This window comes from Cannabis sativa, unplaced genomic scaffold (assembly GCF_029168945.1).
Source record: "Cannabis sativa cultivar Pink pepper isolate KNU-18-1 unplaced genomic scaffold, ASM2916894v1 Contig3, whole genome shotgun sequence".
Lineage (NCBI taxonomy): Eukaryota > Viridiplantae > Streptophyta > Magnoliopsida > Rosales > Cannabaceae > Cannabis > Cannabis sativa.
Window position 1 is genome coordinate 691,631 of NW_026870039.1, and position 18,219 is coordinate 709,849.

Below are 18,219 nucleotides of genomic sequence, written 5' to 3' on the forward strand. Positions count from 1 at the left end.
TCAAAAGAAAATGCCATTTTGGAGTTTTATCAACAATTTACCTGTGTATGCGAATATATGGTATTTTTTGAATCCTTAATAAAGTAAAAATCTAAATTTAATAGTTTTGTTATATTTTTTTTATAGGAATAATTTGTTACAATTATAATTCAATTATTATATATATATTTAAATTATATTTATTTTATTCTTTATTATATATGTGTATAAATAAACGTATCTCTCCAATTATAAATGTACTAGTGGGAGACACACGTGCTCCGCACGTGTATCAAATTAAATGTAAATTTATATATAAATTTTAATAATTTTAAAGATTTATAAGTCTGGTTTTTTTTATATAATAAATAAAAGACACTTGTATAAGCAAATGTGTATTTTTTTAGAGTAAATACCATTTTAAACCCTATGTTTTGTAAAAGTTATTAATTACTCTCTGTTTTGTTAAATGATAAAACAGACCCTGTATTTTCTAAAATTGTACAAATAAGATCATGAACTGATTTTTTATCAAAATAAATCTTAATATTAATCTGATCTATAGATGTTATGAAAAAACTGGTTACATTTTTTGTATCCATTCGTGTTAGAAATTGTCTTAAAGTTAGTTATATTAAAAAATGAAATTGTTAAAAATTGAGCTTAGGGTCCTATTTTTATCATTTTGGAAAATATAGAGTCCATTTTGTCATTTAACAAAATAAAGGGTCCAATAGTTAATTTTTGTAAAATACGAGGTCCAAAATAGTATTTACCCGTTTTTTTTTATTGTCTTTTTATTAAATAAAATAATAAATAAATTATTTCTAGGATTGAAGTAAATTTTTATTAAAAAAAAAAGTATTTTAAAAATATAATTTAAGTTACAAAGAAAAATTATTATAGAAGATTATAAAAAAAAATGAAAGGATTAATAAAAACTGTTAATAGGAGGGAAAGATTAAGATTCACTTAAATAATTGTGTATATTTGGTTGTTATTAGGAAAATTATTTATTTATTTATTTTGTGGTTATTAAAATAATGAATTTTTTTTCTTGTAATTTAATATCTAGTAAAGGCTAATTGAGTAATTTACTTAGTGGAAAGCCCAAAATTATTCTCATTTTTATAGAGGTTATAGATATATGCTAAGACGTATATGGATTATGATAGCATTATCATATAAATTAAATTAAACTTGTATTATATTGGTATATTTTGATTATGTGATCATAAAAGTTAAGTTGGACTAATATTATTATATATATTTGTGATTTTTGTGTTTTATCACTATGAAAAATAAGTTTTAAATTGAGCTTATTTTATCATTTTCTTTTCAATGAATTTAACCTAAATAGTAGATTAAAAAAATTGAATAAATTCGATCCAATTCAATAGATAACTAGTCAATGCATCTAATGGTTTGAACTGATATTCGAATCAGTTGAGTCAATTTGATTAGATTGGATTAGTTAAAAAATCTAACATCTAATAAATAATTGGATTGAATCAGTTGACAAAATTTAATATATAAATAATTAGATTGGATCGATTGGATTGGGTTGGGTCCAAATTCATTAAATGTGATCTAATTAACTCAAAACTTAGAACTATTCTTATGAGCAACATAAAGTGCTATGGTGGAGCATTCTTTCCAATACGCTTCCAATTCGATCCATCCTTAGAGAACAGATGCACATTGAAGACTCTTCTTGCCCAATTTGTGGGAGAGAGGAAGAAACTATGGTACACCTTTTTTTTCATTGTAACATGGCTTCTCATGTGTGGAAAGTTTCTCCTTGGGGTCTCATTCCTGTTTAGGAATCAGGGACTAGATTATAGGATTGAGTCAAATTTATTTGGAGTTTGAAGTTGAGAAACGTGAATGTTAACGATGTGTTTTTATATACATTTATCGTAATTGACACTATCTTGAGATCGAGAAATGACAAGGTACATAATAACTATCTATATAATATATATTATTATATTGATTCTATTGCTTTTATTATATAGAGTAAGGTCACTCTCTTGTCTGTTTCACAACCTTCTCCTACTGTCTTTAAGTAGACTCCTCCGCTCGTGGACTGGATTAAACTTAATTGCGATGTGGCCGTTAGAGAAGGGGCAATGATGTTAACAGTGGTGGCTTGATAAATATGATCTAGGGAAGGTGCTCTGGGTCGGTAATTGTGTTTTCTATTGCTCCTAGTGGGGAGGTTGCATCTTGTCTATTGGAGTTAGAACTTGCTGCGAAGAAAAACTTGCAATCATGTGGAGAGTAATTTCGACATAATTATTAAAGTTGTCAAGAAGATGGAAAATTGAAAATTATATTGCTCATTGTAAGAGCCTTGTGCACTCTTTTATGGGGTGTAATTTTTCTTATTTGCAAATTGCAATGGCCTTATGGCCTGACTTGCTTCATCTATAATATATTAATTTCCTTCTTTAAGGAAAAAAAAAAAAAAGGCTATTAGTAGCCTAGGAAGGGCCCCCATTAGAATAGATCAAAGTTTGATGATGTTTATTTTGGACCAACCCAAACCATCCAATCAAATTATTTATGATACTAGCATTTCAGATTATGAAGCCCAACCCATTTTTGTAAGTCCAATATTGGAATACAATGATACATTATCATGTGTATAATATAAGTAATGGAAAAGGGTTATCGTATCATATACTATAATAATAAGCTACTGCTGCATATTATAATATGTAGAAATTATAGCATTTGCATTTAAGATGAGAAAATAATGGGAGGCTCGAAGTTATAATTGAAGTTGCATATAAAGTGGGAAAGCAATATGCCCATCTTTTTATTTACGTCAACTCAAAGAATATGATTGATGCAATCAAACTAGATCCCAAAATCCAATTATTAAGAAAGCAAAATAAAATAAGAAAGACCTTAATTATTCCACCTTAGTACTATAATTATTATTAATAATGAATAAGAAGAGAGAGTGATGACGTCTCATACCATGCTTTTTCCTTTGTTTTTCTGATTACATACAGTAAGTACACAGTGTCAGTAGCAGTGGTGGTGGACATATATAAATATATAATACAATAATTAACTGCTTCATTATTAGTATTTGATTATTAGACTTTAGGACCTCTTCTCCCTTCTTCAAATTTTATTTTCAAATCCAAAGAAAAGTAAGCTGTCATGTTTCGCCACAAACATAACAAATGTTTGCCCTTTTCGTTATACTATGTTTGGTAGGGAGCAAAAATAAATTGTTAGAAGACATTATGATTTTATTATTGTGTACTATTCTGATTTAATTTTTTTTTTTAACGAAAATTTATCCTTATATAAATAGAAAAAGTTAGACCTCACGGTCATTGTAATATAAGTTGTCTGGGATAGAAGATAACAGAATAAAACCAAATCTCCTGTGGGTAAACGCTCACTTAACCACATTGTGTGTAGCAAAATTATAAAATCTACTAATACTAGAGAAAATGCAACTAACAAACAAGAAAGAGGATTTATTACAAAATGAGATGTAGTTCTCAATTGCCCAATGAGACTCCTTCCCATTGAACGCATTGATAACTACCCTCGAGTCACTCTCCACAATAATAAACTTAGACCCGACTTCATTCGCAGACGTTAGAGTCGAGCAGCAGATCGCCGCTTCCCCACACAAAGCATCAGAGAAGTCTAACAGGGAAGTATGATCCCAAACCACCCTGGTTCCTAGCTACCACTGCAGTACACATGCTATCCATCCCCCCCCCCCCCCCCTTTACATCACAATTAAGTTTGAGCCAATCCTGGGGAGGAGGGTGCCAGTTATCCACCAAGCTCGAAGCAGGACACAGGAAAAAAGAAGCATGATAATCTGCAAAAGACGTACGAATAGAGTCAATACACTTGGTTACATCAACTGGACTATTATTGTGTACCTTGTCATTGCGGATCCGCCAGATGGATCAACAACAATTGACGCATAGAGAAAAGCATCCTCAGCAAGGATGCCTTTATGTTTGAGGTCCCAAATAAACTTAACCCAATCCCTTATGCGAATGTCAGTGCCACAAACAGGACAAATGCCTTAAGGAGAAGACCTCCACAAATGAAAGCCAAACTGCATGACAGAAAAAGGTGTTCCATAGATTCCTCCTCAGTAACACACAAAGGACAACTCAGATCCTCAATATGAAATCTTTTCCTGATCACAGAACGAACAAGGAGTGCACTGGACATGATACACCACCAAAGAACCTTATGACGCTCCAAGATTTTACTATTCCACAGCTTGTTCCAGAGCGAAGGAGCTACCTCACACTGAGGAGCCCTATCCAAAGCATGGGCAAGGTAGGCTGATTTGCACGAGAACCGACCATTATTTTCAAGTGTCCAGACCCACCTATCTTTACCCTGGCCAAAGGGACTGCCCCCTTTTAAGATTGCAGAGACAGTCTCTTTATCAAACAGACTGTTAACTTGTGGATACCCCAATCACCACTATTTAACAGAAGAACGCTAACTTTTCTCAAACCAGTGTCAGTGGAATCAATAGGCTTCGGGAAGAAGTCTTTACAATGAGAGATCCAAGGGTCCCCCCAAATATTGGTATCCCTTCCATCAACCACCAGTGTAACGCCAAGTCCAACAGGGACGCCACGTGTGTGTGTGTGTTTTTATTAAATTCTTATTTATATACTATATAATTATACCAAAAGTGTGGGTAATTAAATTTTTGATAACTAAAATCAGACATATAAAAACTTCTTTATAATAAAAGATAAGTAATATTAACTATGGGGTCCCTTGTTTTCAAAATGGTTACAAACTAGTTTAATAGTGCTTTGCAACATAAACATGCATTCCCAAAATACAATCAAAATAGAGCATCCTGTTCATTGGGTCGTGACTGCGTCTAATATGTACATTGCTGCTACGACCACGAACTCATGGCTGCTCAACCTTTGCTTTCCCCTTACCTACACTATAAAGCACCCGTGAATCACAGAGACTCAATAAAAAAAGTGAATAGTAGCTGAGAGAAAAATCAAACGAAAATGAAGTTGAATTAACAAAATGTGTGATTGATTGAAGAAAATGCAATGGCTGTAAGAAGCAATGAGTACTAAGCTACTCCATGCAAAAAGTAAGCTATAGTAACTGTAGCTTCAAAAACTTTAAAAAATAAAATAAAATATGAGAATCGGGTCAAATATAATAAAATAGGGTTTTTATAAAACCCATAAAAGGGAAAATAAAACATAAATCTCATATACAAAATGTATTATTTAAAAATGCCATAAAAAAGTAAATAGTAAAAAAAATCTTTTTTACATTTAGTTTTATGACTTATTAAACAAAATTTTGTTTCCTAGTTACAAAATAAACTTTTTAATTTTGCATCTTTATTAAAGTTTAATCTTACGTCAACAAAAAAAAAATTAAATCTTTTCGTTTCTTAAAAAAAAGGGGGTGGGGGGGTTCAATCTTTTGATCGTACCAAACACGGTCTTAGTTATAGCAGAGCAGAAGAGAGCCTGTGAGGAGGACTAGTCATTGTGTGGGTCCCACTGTTCAGTCGTAGCCTATGATACCAAGTCCTTTCCCTCTAATTGGCCCCAACTCCAACTCCCAACATTAACCCAACTACCATTCCAACCATCTCTTCGCTTCGCTTCTCCTCTTTTCCCCCAAATTAACAACAAAACTCAATCTTTCTTGGCTTTCCTCAATGTCTATGGAGGATGATGATGCCCATCTCTCTCAGCCTTTGCTACACTCCCAAACAAACCCTCTTCACAATGATTTCCGAATACCAATCCAACAACTTGACCACCCTCAATCATCCTCTGCACCCAGACGAACCCACAGTCTCCACCGTTGTAAGACGGCTCCCGCTATGGCCGTGGTTCGTGACCTCAAACCCAAGACATCCGAGCTTCCCCATCCTCAATCCGACTCCAGCTCCATCGTCAGACAAGCCTTCTTCTTGCTACTTATCTATCTCTCTTTGGGTGTTCTCATCTACTCTTTCAACACCGATCACTTCTCCGGCGTCGAGACTCACCCAGTCGTGGACGCTCTCTATTTTTGTATAGTCACCATGTGTACTATTGGTTATGGGGACATAGCTCCTCTCACCCCCTTCACCAAGGTCTTTGCTTGCGTTTTTGTTTTGGTGGGTTTCGGATTCATTGACATTTTGCTTAGTGGGGTTGTTAATTATGTGCTCGACGTGCAAGAAAATATTATCTTGACTGGTATGCAGCAAATGGACCACGACGATCAAAACCGCCACCATAACAGCAACAACAGCAATCACAATCACAATCACAACCATAACCACCACCATGGCTTCTCTGCTAGAGATTATATCATAGATGTGGCAAAGGGGAGGATGAGGATTAGACTGAAGGTGGGTTTGGCTCTGGGAGTGGTGGTGTTGTGTATTAGCGTTGGGGTTATGTTTTTGCATTATGGGGAAGAGTTGGATTGGGTGGATTCCATTTACTTGTCTGTCATGTCTGTAACCACAGTTGGGTACGGTGACAGAGCCTTCAAGACACTTAAAGGTAGGCTCTTTGCGGCCATTTGGCTTCTCTTATCGACACTGGCTGTGGCAAGGGCGTTCCTGTATTTGGCTGAGGCAAGGATTGACAAGAGGCACAGGAGAATTGCTAAGTGGGTCTTGCAAAGGGAAATCACCGTTGAGGACTTACTTGCTGCAGACATAAACCATAATGGTTTCATAAGGTAAGCTAAAGGCTATCCTTTTCTTTCACATCTTTCCTAATTTTTAGTATTAAATATAATCAAAACATTTGGAACAGTTAGTTGTCTTGTCAGGTAGATTAGAAAAACTTCCATTGTTGATTGATTATTTGATAACCTTATTATTATTGGTGATAATACTGTTTAGGGAAGATTTGCACAAATAGGCAAGTAGTTGTTGTTGCTAATTGATCATCCTTGCAAGAAATTGGAAACATAAGATCAAAAAGTTATGATTATGATGAATGTTCTTATAGTATTCAAAAAATGTAAAGAATTTCACCCAAGAGGGATTCTCAAATTTCAAATGGTGAAGCATGCAAATAGGCAAGTAGTTGCTGTTATAAGTTACAACTTGATTATCCATGTATGGAAATGGTAACAAGCATATCAAAAAAGTCATGGCTATGCTTAATGGTCTTTTATAGTAGTCAAAGACATTAAGGTTACATTACATGTAATCATTGATCTAATCAATATTTAATCATTATTATTATTCCTTGTTGTTTTGTTTGCGGTATTCTTGTTTTTTCAGCAAGTCAGAATACGTAATATACAAGCTTAAAGAGATGGGGAAGATAGGAGAGAAAGACATAATGATAATATGCAATCAATTCAATAAGCTGGATCCCAACAATTCTGGAAAGATAACATTGCCTGATCTGTTTGAGAATCGCATGTGATGCAAAGAAATAGGTTGGAAAATTCTATTCTATTCTTTGAGTTCGAGTTGAAGCAAAGGGATTTGATTTCCTTTGATTTTATTTTTTTGAGCTAAAACTTCATGCAAGATTGAGAGGGATACTACTACGCTTCACTTCACACTAGTTTTTGCTCTTCATACAAACTGTGCATACATACTCTTGCACTCCTTGCCATGGATTGTGCATTTACAGAAAAATGTAGATATCGATAATTTTTTTCTTCTTCTTTCCATATACTATACTTAGTTATATATCAAATGAGAAAGTAAATTATGAAGAAAAAAAAAAACCGAGAAAATGTATAGATTGGATTCCTTTCTTGAACTTGAGAAAATTTATCTCATGTAATGTGGTATCAAAGTGTATAATGTAGGTGGATATGTAGAGCTTTTTTGACTTTGTAATGTAATGAGTCTAAAAGCAATTACTGCTCATTTTGTTGTTAAGAGTTAAGAATGTGTATCTCTCTACATGCTTATATTAAAGTAGAAAAGAATGTTCGTTCCTTAGTCTAGTCTCTAGTAAAATGATTGTGATGCATCTTGCGCAAAATAGAAGAAAAAGAAAAATTGTTTGTGATGCATAGGTGGTCCGATGTCTGTTCCTCTATATCATTAATTAATGGTTAATTATAATTTAATTAATCGGCTCATCTCTAGTGGTGACTAGTGAGAGTATTGACAAAAGAAAAGGGTTCACAATGGCACTCTCCTCTCCACTCCACATTGGAGGGAAATGAAGAATTAAGGTAAATACTATTTTGGATCCTATGTTTTGCAAAAGTTACCGATTGGACCCTCTATTTTGTTAAATGACAAAATAGACCCTGTATTTTTTAAAATGGTAAAATAGGACCTTGAACTGATTTTTTGTTAAAATAAAATTTAATAATAATCCGATCTAAAAGTGTTATGACAAAACTGTTTATATTTCTTGTATCTGTTCATATTTTCAAGTTGGTTATATTAAAAAAAAAAGTTGTCAAAAATTAAGCTCAAGTCCTATTTGTACTATTTTAGAAAATATAGAGTCAATTTTGTCATTTAACAAAACAGAGGGTCCAATTGATAACTTTTGTAAAACACAGAGTCCAAAATGGTATTTACCCGAAGAATTATGTGCAATGCACAATAGTTATGTACCTCTCTTTTTGAGTCCAAATCGGCTAATTTGGTGTTTGCTCAAGAATTGCGGGCGCATCTACTAATCTTTTTGGGTAAGCAGTCAGTCTCCATAAAACAACAATATTGCTCTCCAAGGGAGTGTCAACAGCTAAAGCAAGGGCTATATCTGAAATTATTTGGATGAAAAGTATGAAGAAAGATGCAATCTACTTGGATCTTTCGCTCCTTAGATCTATCAATAGGACTAAAGATCAACCATAACTAGTTGACCGGAACTGATTCGAGCCCAGAGTTGGAAGACAAAGTTGTTATCCAATGTCGGAAGAGCCTGACTTACTCAAGTCGTGGGTTTTTACATGGCCAATTATGTCGCTACCTCAGATGTGATCATTACTACATTTGCTAAGAAAGTGGACTGCTATTTCAAAGAATTCTGCTGGGGGATTCAAGCTCAAAGAGACATTCACGCAGTAGTTTAGCAAGCTATTTGCAAACCGAAAGCTTGTGGGGGATTGAGCTTTAGAACACTTAGAAACTTTGAATAATGATTTTCTTATTAAGTGGGCCTGGAAAGGTGTTAACAGACTTAGATAGCCTTTGGAGCAAGAGATGTAGACTTTCTTAAAACAGGGCTATGTAAACAAATTGGGAATGGACATTCTACTTCAATCTGGTTTGACCCATGGGTCCCTAAGGGGATCACAACCTTGATTCTCATTAAAGACTATAGAAGTTATCAATACAAGACTATCAAGAACACAACTAAATAAAATGAATTGAGTTACAAAGACTTGCAAAAGCTTAACTCGTCTTTGAGCTCAAGCCTTTATTTATAGAGAAGGTAATACATGATTGAGAGTTGTTACAACAACTATTCTGTAACTAACTTTCTAACTAAAACAAATAGAGGATGAAACAAACTGAAAAATAACATAATTGTTTATTCTGTATTATCTCCCCTCAAACGAAAGGGTGTAGAATACACGTTAAATTTGAAAAATCTATTTTGAATTGGCAAAATAGTAATTTATTTTTGAAATAAATAATTTTTTTTTTAAATTAATTAAATAGGGAAAAGATAAAAAGTGTTAAGACAAAATTTTTCAAGACAATATTTGTTTAGATAAAAGTTGATAGGACAAAAGACACCAACATTCGTTTGTCTTTTTGGGTTAATTAATTTAATTAGATAAATATTTAAATTTGAAAAGTAGTTATAGATATTTCAAAGTTGTTGAGATATTTTCTCAAGTAGTTGAGAGATTCTCTCATAAATATCAATAACCGAATATATTTTCTCGGAGCTTTTCTACTTCTACTTTTAATGCATGTGTGCACTCTTTGTCTAGCAGTTTTCTTTTCTGCTATACGGGACAAAAATTGGGATCAATGTTGAGGGCATGAGAAATTACGGTTATATCGATCCCGACCATGTCTTCGTGCGGTAAGGAAAAAATGTTAAGGTTTGCTTTAACAAATTTTATCAAAGCGGATTTTATTTCGAGAAACAAACCTTTCCCAATTTTGAGCTTCCTGGTCGGCATAGTAGGATCAATTTTAACTTTTTCTAATTCTTCTACAGACCCAATGTTTATACTTGGTTCCCTAAAGCGGGGATCCATGTCTTCATCCCCCTTGGGCAGATCCCTATATGGCAATTTATTTGCCTTTCCTTGAGCTTTGGCTGATTGTTTCTTCCTTTCTGGCCTTTATCAAAGTGAGGTTATATCATCCATGTGCATATTTTTGATTGCCTTTCAGATGCCCTACACCATTCCTAGTTAGAAACTTCATGCATAGGTTGTAAATTGAGGTAATTGATTTTTAAATCATATAGAGATAGTTGGCCTAACATGACATTGAATGCGAAAGGTACATCCATTAGTAGAAATTGTTCCATAATTGTGCTGGCTATTGGAGCTTTTCCTACCATGAGCGGAAGGTGAGTGTGTCTAAGAGGAGCTATATTTTGGTTGGAGAAATTGTACACTAGCTGTGTTTAGGGAACTAAGTCTTTGAGTTGGAGCCCCATCTTCTCATATGTTGTCTTAAAAAGAATGTTTGAAGATCCGTACACTAGCGAAAAGGTCCTAGTGACCCTAAAACAATGAACCATAAAGTTGAGGATGTCACGTGGACATCCCAGGGACTCAACTTGGGTCCAACATCAATGTTGGGTGCCCAGGTTGACATCATGTGCGCCTTCTCGCATCAATTTTAATTCATATCAACTACTTATGGGAAAATGCTTAGCCATTGTCCTAAGATACATGAAAGACATGCCCAAGTCAAGTTTCAGACTTAGGAGATAAGTCTACAAGAAACAACACCTGGGCACCATGAAGCCCTATTGGGCGCCCAGGTTATACATATAGTTGATTTGGACCCAGATGAAAAGTTGGGCGCCTAGGGTGACAACTCCCCAGTCACTAGATGCCCAGGTTTACATAACCACACTTCTGGTGGTTCCGCCAATCCGATTACAATTCTATCTTAGGAATTATTCTTGTTTAGCTCCCAAGACAAGATATGAGACTTGGAATCAGGAGAAAATAGTGTCCAAGTAGTGATTTAGTCCTTAGGTATCACCGAGCGTTAGCATGCAAGCACACTGGGCGCCCAGGTTGACATTGGGCTAAGGCTTAATGTTTTGTCCTTCAAACAACAGCTTTATTCTGGGTATCGGTCTTATTTTTCCCCAAAAAGATATGATTTGAAGGTTTCTGAAAGTCAATATCTCATGTACATGTGTCATGCACAAGTCCACCGACACCCATATGCACTAGTGATCAGCCGGATGTCACCTAGTCATCACTAGCGATTCACCGGGCATCACCCATGCATATCAAGTAAAATTGCCAAGAGAACTTTCCCAAGGTCAAAAAATAATCTAAGGATAGCTATCACATCAACCAAGTATCTAAAAATATGTCTAAAGCCCAAGAAACCAAGTTTTGGGTGCCTAGGTTGACATAAACTGGGCGCCCAAAGGTCAACCTGACCTTGCAGTCACTTTTCAGCAAATGACCATACCTCTCAATTTTTTATCCAAATGACGTGATTCAAGTGGCCAATGAAAGCTCTTTTCAAGACAGATCTAAGTGCGTCTCACACTCCTGCCATAATTCTGACGTTTCAAGTCTAAAAATTGACTCACAAGCTTGTGTAGAATTTCTAAGCGAATTTTCTGTTATTTTATTGTAATTTAATTGGACATCCTTCCCTATAAAAGGATTGCTCCCTTAACTCACTATTCACACTTTACACATTCCTCATCCCCTCTAGAAGGTTAGAGCTTCTCTCTCTTCACACTTTTTTTTTTCTAAAAATTGTGAAGTGAAGCTAGACTTATTCATTTTTTTTCCGAGTTCTCTTATAAAGAAATTAGTTTTTTGAGATAATAAAAATTCTAAGTAGACGTAGCTCCATTACTTTCGAGTCAAGAGGAGGGAACTACTATAATTGTTGTGTTCTCTTTTTACTTTATGTTCATACATTTGTTAGTTGCTATCGCTTATCAGACGGAGTTGATCACTTTTCAGCGTCAATGGCGGTATATCAACAAATTGTCAATGCAGGGGATATTCAGAAGGATAAATCTTATTTATTCTAAATAAAAATATATAAAATCATTAGTGATTCTTGCCATCTCTTGACAGGCAAACTTGGCCTAGCTGACAAAACAATAGGCGACATAAAGTTGTGGAGCTGTAAGTTTTGGTTGCTAGTCATAATACTGATATATGATTGTTTCTTGTAACTTAGCATGCAGTGACAAATAATTTGAGTGATATATCAAGCTTTTCTAAATAGAAAGGAGTTCATGCTTCTCTTATGCTTCTCTTTCTTGATCTTTTCAAGTTATTCAAAGATTATGTTTCTTCTTGCATCTTGAACACTATATGTACATTGAAAGGTTTGAGAATCGGAAACAATGAATTTACACATTCAAATTTGTAACAGTACACATATATCAATCTTAAAAAAAATCAACATATATGTATATAAATATAGCATCAAATCGAGAAATGTTACATCATGTTTTGACTGGTTAAGATATAAAAGAAAGTATACACACAACAATACAAGGGACTTTATTTCTCAAAGGCTGAGAATCCAAACCATCAAAATTTAAAATCCCTATCTTGGGGATGGCTGACTTCCATCCTCTTTTATAACTGAACATAAAACCTGCCTCGAAATGTAGGTCTCAAGCTCCTTCGACACATCTGTCAGTTTCAAGTCAAAATTGCTTCTGTACTTTTGCTGTGGTGATGCCAAAATGGAAGAAACTGTAGATGGGGGGCAAGAAAATCTCCTTCTTGGGCTTGAAAACCTTCCTGGTGATCCTCCAAGCCTACCATTAGAAACTAGAGGTGTTAAACCAGATGCTGAATCTGGAACATTTATCTGTTTATTCATCAGCGGACCACATTTTGTTTCTGATGGCAGTGGTTTCAATGGACCCTGTTCCATCATTGGCTTCTGTTTTACAATCCTTTCCCGTGCTCTTTCAGCTGCTCTTAAAGCTTTCTCTTTGCTCAGCTTTATAAGTTTCCAAGGGCTGATACCAACCCGGAAGCCTTGTTTGTTGGCTAAAAGAGATGTCTCAGGATCACCTTCTATTCTTATGGACAGATTTTTGTTACTCTGTAAATGAAAACGTATACCATTCAGTAGACAAACTACATTATATCTTAAGCTTCTGAAGGTGACTATTCTGATTAATACCTGGTTCAACCCTTGTCCGCTGCATATAAACCGAGATACAAAAGTTGGCTTTTCTGGTGAATAAAATTCAGCACTGTCATCTGAAGAGATGCCTGAATCATCGTCAAAAGAATCTAATTCTGCGAATTGGTTCTCCTCTTTCATTGCCAATATATAGTCGTATGTTCTTATTCCCTGTACCAACAATCCAAGGACACTACTTATATTAATCATCGTCGAGAGCAAGAGCTTTTCTAAAGCAAAAAGAAAGAGCAAGCAGATTCATTTGGTTCAAATCTATGTTGCCTAAACACAAGAAAAACAATGCAATTAGATTTACCTTCCTTATGAGAACCACATGAAAGAAAAAGAGTTGTCCTAATGCTGCTGAACCGTAAGCTGTCATCAATAGCAACAAAATCTGTAGCATTTCAATGGTTGAGTTAGGAAATTTGCATTCAAAATGACGATCATGAGAAGCTGACTGCATGCGGGTATCCGAACTTAACTGATATGGTGGCAAGAACCTCTCTTGGAAACTTCACATAGAGCTTCTGCTCTAGTTCCTTCTCCAGTCCATGTTTGTCTGTAAAACATCTAACAAATATGGCAACAGCAGTTCCTCCTTCCATGATTAGCTGTAGTTTTAGAAACAAGAGTATTTTAACAATCTAATAGTATGCATATTTCGTTGTGTAAAGTGGCCATTCATTTCCACTTTTCACTTAGAGAATTTGAGAGATTACAAAGCAACTGACCATTAACAAGACAAAAACCATTAGAAGAATAAATGTTGTATAATTCCTTTTGCCAACGCAGTTGTTTAACCACTGGAAGAGAAGAAAACAAAAGAAGTTTGGGATTGGTGATAAGTCATAAATTAAAAAAAAAAAACAAAGGCACGACAAAGAAAGTTTTTAAGGGATGCAACAGACCCTGCAATGGTGATCAAAGCCTTCCACACATCGGTTGCAGGTGCGGCAGTGCTTGCTACGTTTTTTGACCTGAAAAGACAAAGGTGAAATGAATTAGAAACCAGTGATCAATGGGAGCATAAGATATTAAGTTGGTATGAAACATACTATAACTATACCTCCATATCACAGAGCTGGCAAAAGGAGATGTCGTCTTGGTTTGGATTGGGAGTGTTGACAGCTGCATCATCCTTGAGGACAAGAGGAAAAGGAAGAAATGGGTCCAAATGATCAGAGCTGGTACTCCATGGATCCAGATACTTCCTCCTGATGAAGGACCTAAGGATCTTCTTCTCCACTCTCCTAAAAAATCTTAAAACAATCTGACCCAGAATGAAGCCATAGTTGAGCTTGATCTGGGACTTGACTTTTTTCTTGGTCCTCTTCCTCCTAACACCAGTTTTGTCAGTTGGGTCAATGGCAGTGCACCTTATGAAGAGTCCCATCACTGAAAGAGACTGCAGTGGAACAGGAATACAGTCTTTGTTTTAGTTTGCTTTGTTCTTGATGATGAATTGAGTGTTGCATAGATAAGATGATAAGAAAAGGTGTACCGCAATGGAGAAGATTGTGGTGACAGTAATTTCTGCAGTTCTGTTTCCAAGAAAAAGACCCAGGAAAGCATAGAATGCCACCACCAGGAAGCTGAAAATTGCCATTCCCACGATCTGAAATTCGTAGCACAATCTTATATATATATTTTTATATATAATTCAAGGAAAATAAATGCATTCATAATAGTACAATAAATTAAGAGTGAAGTGTAACCTGCAAAGAGTGGAGAGGACGTTGCCAGCCATGGCGCCTGGTAATAATCATTTGGTCACTCTCTTCTCCTATCTTCTTTGCCACTATCTTCTTGTTTCTTTTGCTAACTATGGCTTCTGTTGTAGTAGTTGACGCTCTTCTTCAGTCCACGCTTCCCCTCCAACGGTCGAATTTTGCTTTCAATTTGAAATTTGAATGGCGCAAATCTAGAATAATTACAATTATTCTATTATTGCCCCGAAATTCATTATTAAGAAGCTTAATGAAATTTAAAATAACAAAATAACTTTGAAATTTGAAGCTTAATGTCACCTTTTGAAATTTGTTTGGTGTGTGTGTCAAAAGAACTTTTAAAAATTTATGGGGGTTTTTATGAAAGTATGATAAAAGAACAAAACTGAAAGGGGTGTATATAAAAGCACCCCTTTTCTTTGCTATGAAAATAAATACATAGAAACAAAAAAAAAAAAAAAAACAAACTCCCATATTGGAAAGAAAGAAAGAAACAATAAAAATCTCACCAGCAAGAAGATTGGGAAGAAACACAAGATGATATTCACCATTGAAGATTTGTCAAAGTAATGACCAGTGTGCTGACCACTAATTAAATTAGGCTCTAAGATTTAATCATTCTAGTCTCTTTGACGAAATCTGATATAACACTAGTATTGTGTAAAGATAAACTTTGCCATTTTCTCACACCCATTTCAGCCTATTAAGCAAAGATAAAATAAAACCTGAATATTTTCAAGTTCCAATTATCATATAAGACAATGAAAACAGTTTTAGGGACTTGACATTGATTACAGTTGTATATATAACAGAAACAAATAGTGTCTGGCATTAAACTTTAATATGAAGATATAACAGAAACAAAAATATAAGCACCTTTAGTTTTCTTTGAAATAGAAGAAGCTTTCCTAGACTGAACATGCATAACAGAGTTTGCTTCTCTGCTACTACTAGAACATATAGTCAGACTCTAATGTCACTTTTAAGAGTCTCACTACTTCAACGATTATAACTATTTCAAAAGCTCTGCTGCAAAACACCAAAATCAAATGAAACTTGACCTGTATGAACTTGAATTTCATCACAAATTCACTTTCTTATGTCAGAATGGGAATGTTTTGGTGTAACCACAAACTCACCAATAATAAGCTGTTTAATCACCAATATTAGTGATTCCAAAAACCATTTCACAGTTACAACTTACTAGCATGTGTAATTAATCCTAAATAAAAATCCCATTCTTCACACAGCTATGCCAACCAATAATCATGGAAAGAATTATGATACATGTGTGTGAAAAAGAAAAAAAAAATATATCAAATGTGTTGTGCCAACCAGGAATCATGGAAACAACATATATATATATATATATATATATATATATATATATTAGAGAAACTGTATTGATGGGGTTTGTTCCAAAGAGAAATTCAAATCAATACACAGACAAAAAAACATCAGCACAAGCATGAAATCTTTGCAACCATAATGAGAAGAAAAAACAGAAGATAGAGCAGAGAAATGTATCTCGTAAATATATATCTTAATCATTCCCCGAAAGAAGCATATATAAGAGACTGTGTAGTATACTATCTCTCATATTGCCTATAAAATAAAAGAATATATAGTAAATTTTGAGTACATACCTGAGACGAAAAAAAACTCAAATCAATTTCATTTTGAGAATGGAGTTTTGAAGAAGAAGATTAGGAGGAGCTTTGGACATGAACAAAGTAGGAGAAGAGTTGTAAAGGGAAGAGAAGGCGGAATAGGCCAATAGGGTTTCTGAATTTGAATTTGAAAACACTTTGGAAAAAAGTTAACGTTCTTTTATGGGGCCCACAGTTTTCATTTTTTATTTTTTTCCTCATGATGCGCTTGTTTCCAATTGGACCACACAGAGATGTAATTTTTTATTTAACAGTGCTGTAATTTGTTGATAATAATATAATCAAAATCAAATTATATATTTTTATTCTATTCTCACTGACCAGAAAGCATAAAAGTACCATTGTATAATCAAACGAGAATGGCCCATTTCCATTGGTCAGAATCTGTGTTTGGTTTTAGCTGCTCCCATTCCAGCTCGACAAAAAATTACAAAAGAAAAAACACCATGGTGAGACAAATGAATGTTGTGTTCCTTTTGATTATTTATGTGGTAATGGGAAACTCGACGGTGGTGGGCTCGTACATAGTTATGCTTCAGTTTCCACTTCCGATTTCTTTTTGTCTTTTGGTTAGGAAGTTTGTAATGATTGGAAATGTTTATCTTGGCTGTGATTCTTTGTCCATTTCGTATTTTTGATGAAATTGTTTGGCTGCTGAGAGAAATCGTTTTATTATCTATGTGTGGTATTTTACCACAATACCAATATGGGTCTAACTTTACTATCTCAATTGTTTCAGCGTACTATTTTTGACATTGCTATCATGTTGTATTCGGAACTTTTCATTTTTGTTTTGACTTGTTTATGGTTATATGATTTAAGGTAAAGAAATTGACATTAATCAGAAGAGAAAAGCTTGATAAGAAAATGTGTTCAATTCCTTTCAGAAAATTATTTTCCTTGTGTTTTGGATTATTATAACTGATCCGTCTCACTTAGTTAATGGATAATTTTGTTTAAATGTGAGCTTAATATTCTGAGCGTGTGTAAAGAATGTTGGGATTTATCCAACACGATCTCGATCACTTGCACACACAAACAAACACAACAACACAGTGCAGAACAAGAACTCTAGAACTAACAGTGAAAACATAGTCAAAAGCAGAAAAGAAACAAAACACCATAATTATAGACTATAGAGGTTTTAACTTCCTCCAAATCAGAAAGTCTAATCCTCTTGTTCTGAACTCCAATCACAAATTCAGTGTTATGCGCTAAGATCAATCCAAGCTCGAGTTTACATCGACTAAGGCAGCCATGAACAAAGCTCCCTCAATCTCTCTCTTCTGAACAATTCTCAGAACTATCTCACTCTCCCAGTACAGAGTTTCTCTCTCAAGCTCACTCAACAGAATCTCTCTTTCTCTCTCTAATTCAGTCTAACTAACAATGAGCTTAGTAGAGCTGAATATATACTGAGAAGTAAACCAATGTAACAGAATTGGTTATTACAAGAAGCAAGAAAAGAAAGGTAACAGAAAAATAACTGAAATAACCCCCTTTAACCACTAGCTTAGGTGCG

At 34.6% G+C, this 18,219-nt stretch overlaps 2 protein-coding genes across 4 annotated transcripts; one reads left to right on the top strand and one right to left on the bottom strand.

The window, feature by feature from the left end:
- Positions 1-5,528: 5,528 nt before the first annotated feature.
- LOC115713415 (two-pore potassium channel 5) lies at positions 5,529-7,948 on the top strand. The gene is made up of 2 exons (XM_030641914.2): positions 5,529-6,717; positions 7,271-7,948. The coding sequence occupies exons 1-2, from the start codon at positions 5,696-5,698 to the stop codon at positions 7,416-7,418; spliced, it is 1,170 nt and encodes a 389-aa protein (XP_030497774.1). The 5' UTR covers positions 5,529-5,695; the 3' UTR covers positions 7,419-7,948.
- Positions 7,949-12,532: 4,584 nt separating this feature from the next.
- LOC115713239 (protein S-acyltransferase 18) lies at positions 12,533-16,941 on the bottom strand. Of its 3 annotated transcripts, XM_030641745.2 has the most exons (11): positions 16,674-16,941; positions 15,904-16,056; positions 15,016-15,221; positions 14,802-14,915; positions 14,367-14,705; positions 14,209-14,277; positions 14,032-14,103; positions 13,783-13,911; positions 13,614-13,694; positions 13,295-13,468; positions 12,533-13,213 (listed from the first exon to the last, which is right to left on the bottom strand). In XM_030641745.2, exons 3-11 carry the CDS (start codon positions 15,064-15,066, stop codon positions 12,704-12,706), a joined length of 1,539 nt encoding a protein of 512 aa, XP_030497605.1. In that variant the 5' UTR covers positions 15,067-15,221; positions 15,904-16,056; positions 16,674-16,941; the 3' UTR covers positions 12,533-12,703. The 3 variants fall into 3 exon arrangements, with proteins under 3 accessions (XP_030497605.1, XP_030497641.1, XP_060963843.1); XM_030641781.2 differs by lacking the exon at positions 15,904-16,056; XM_061107860.1 differs by lacking the exon at positions 16,674-16,941 and having other exon boundaries at positions 15,904-16,614.
- Between the last annotated feature and the right edge of the window lie 1,278 nt (positions 16,942-18,219).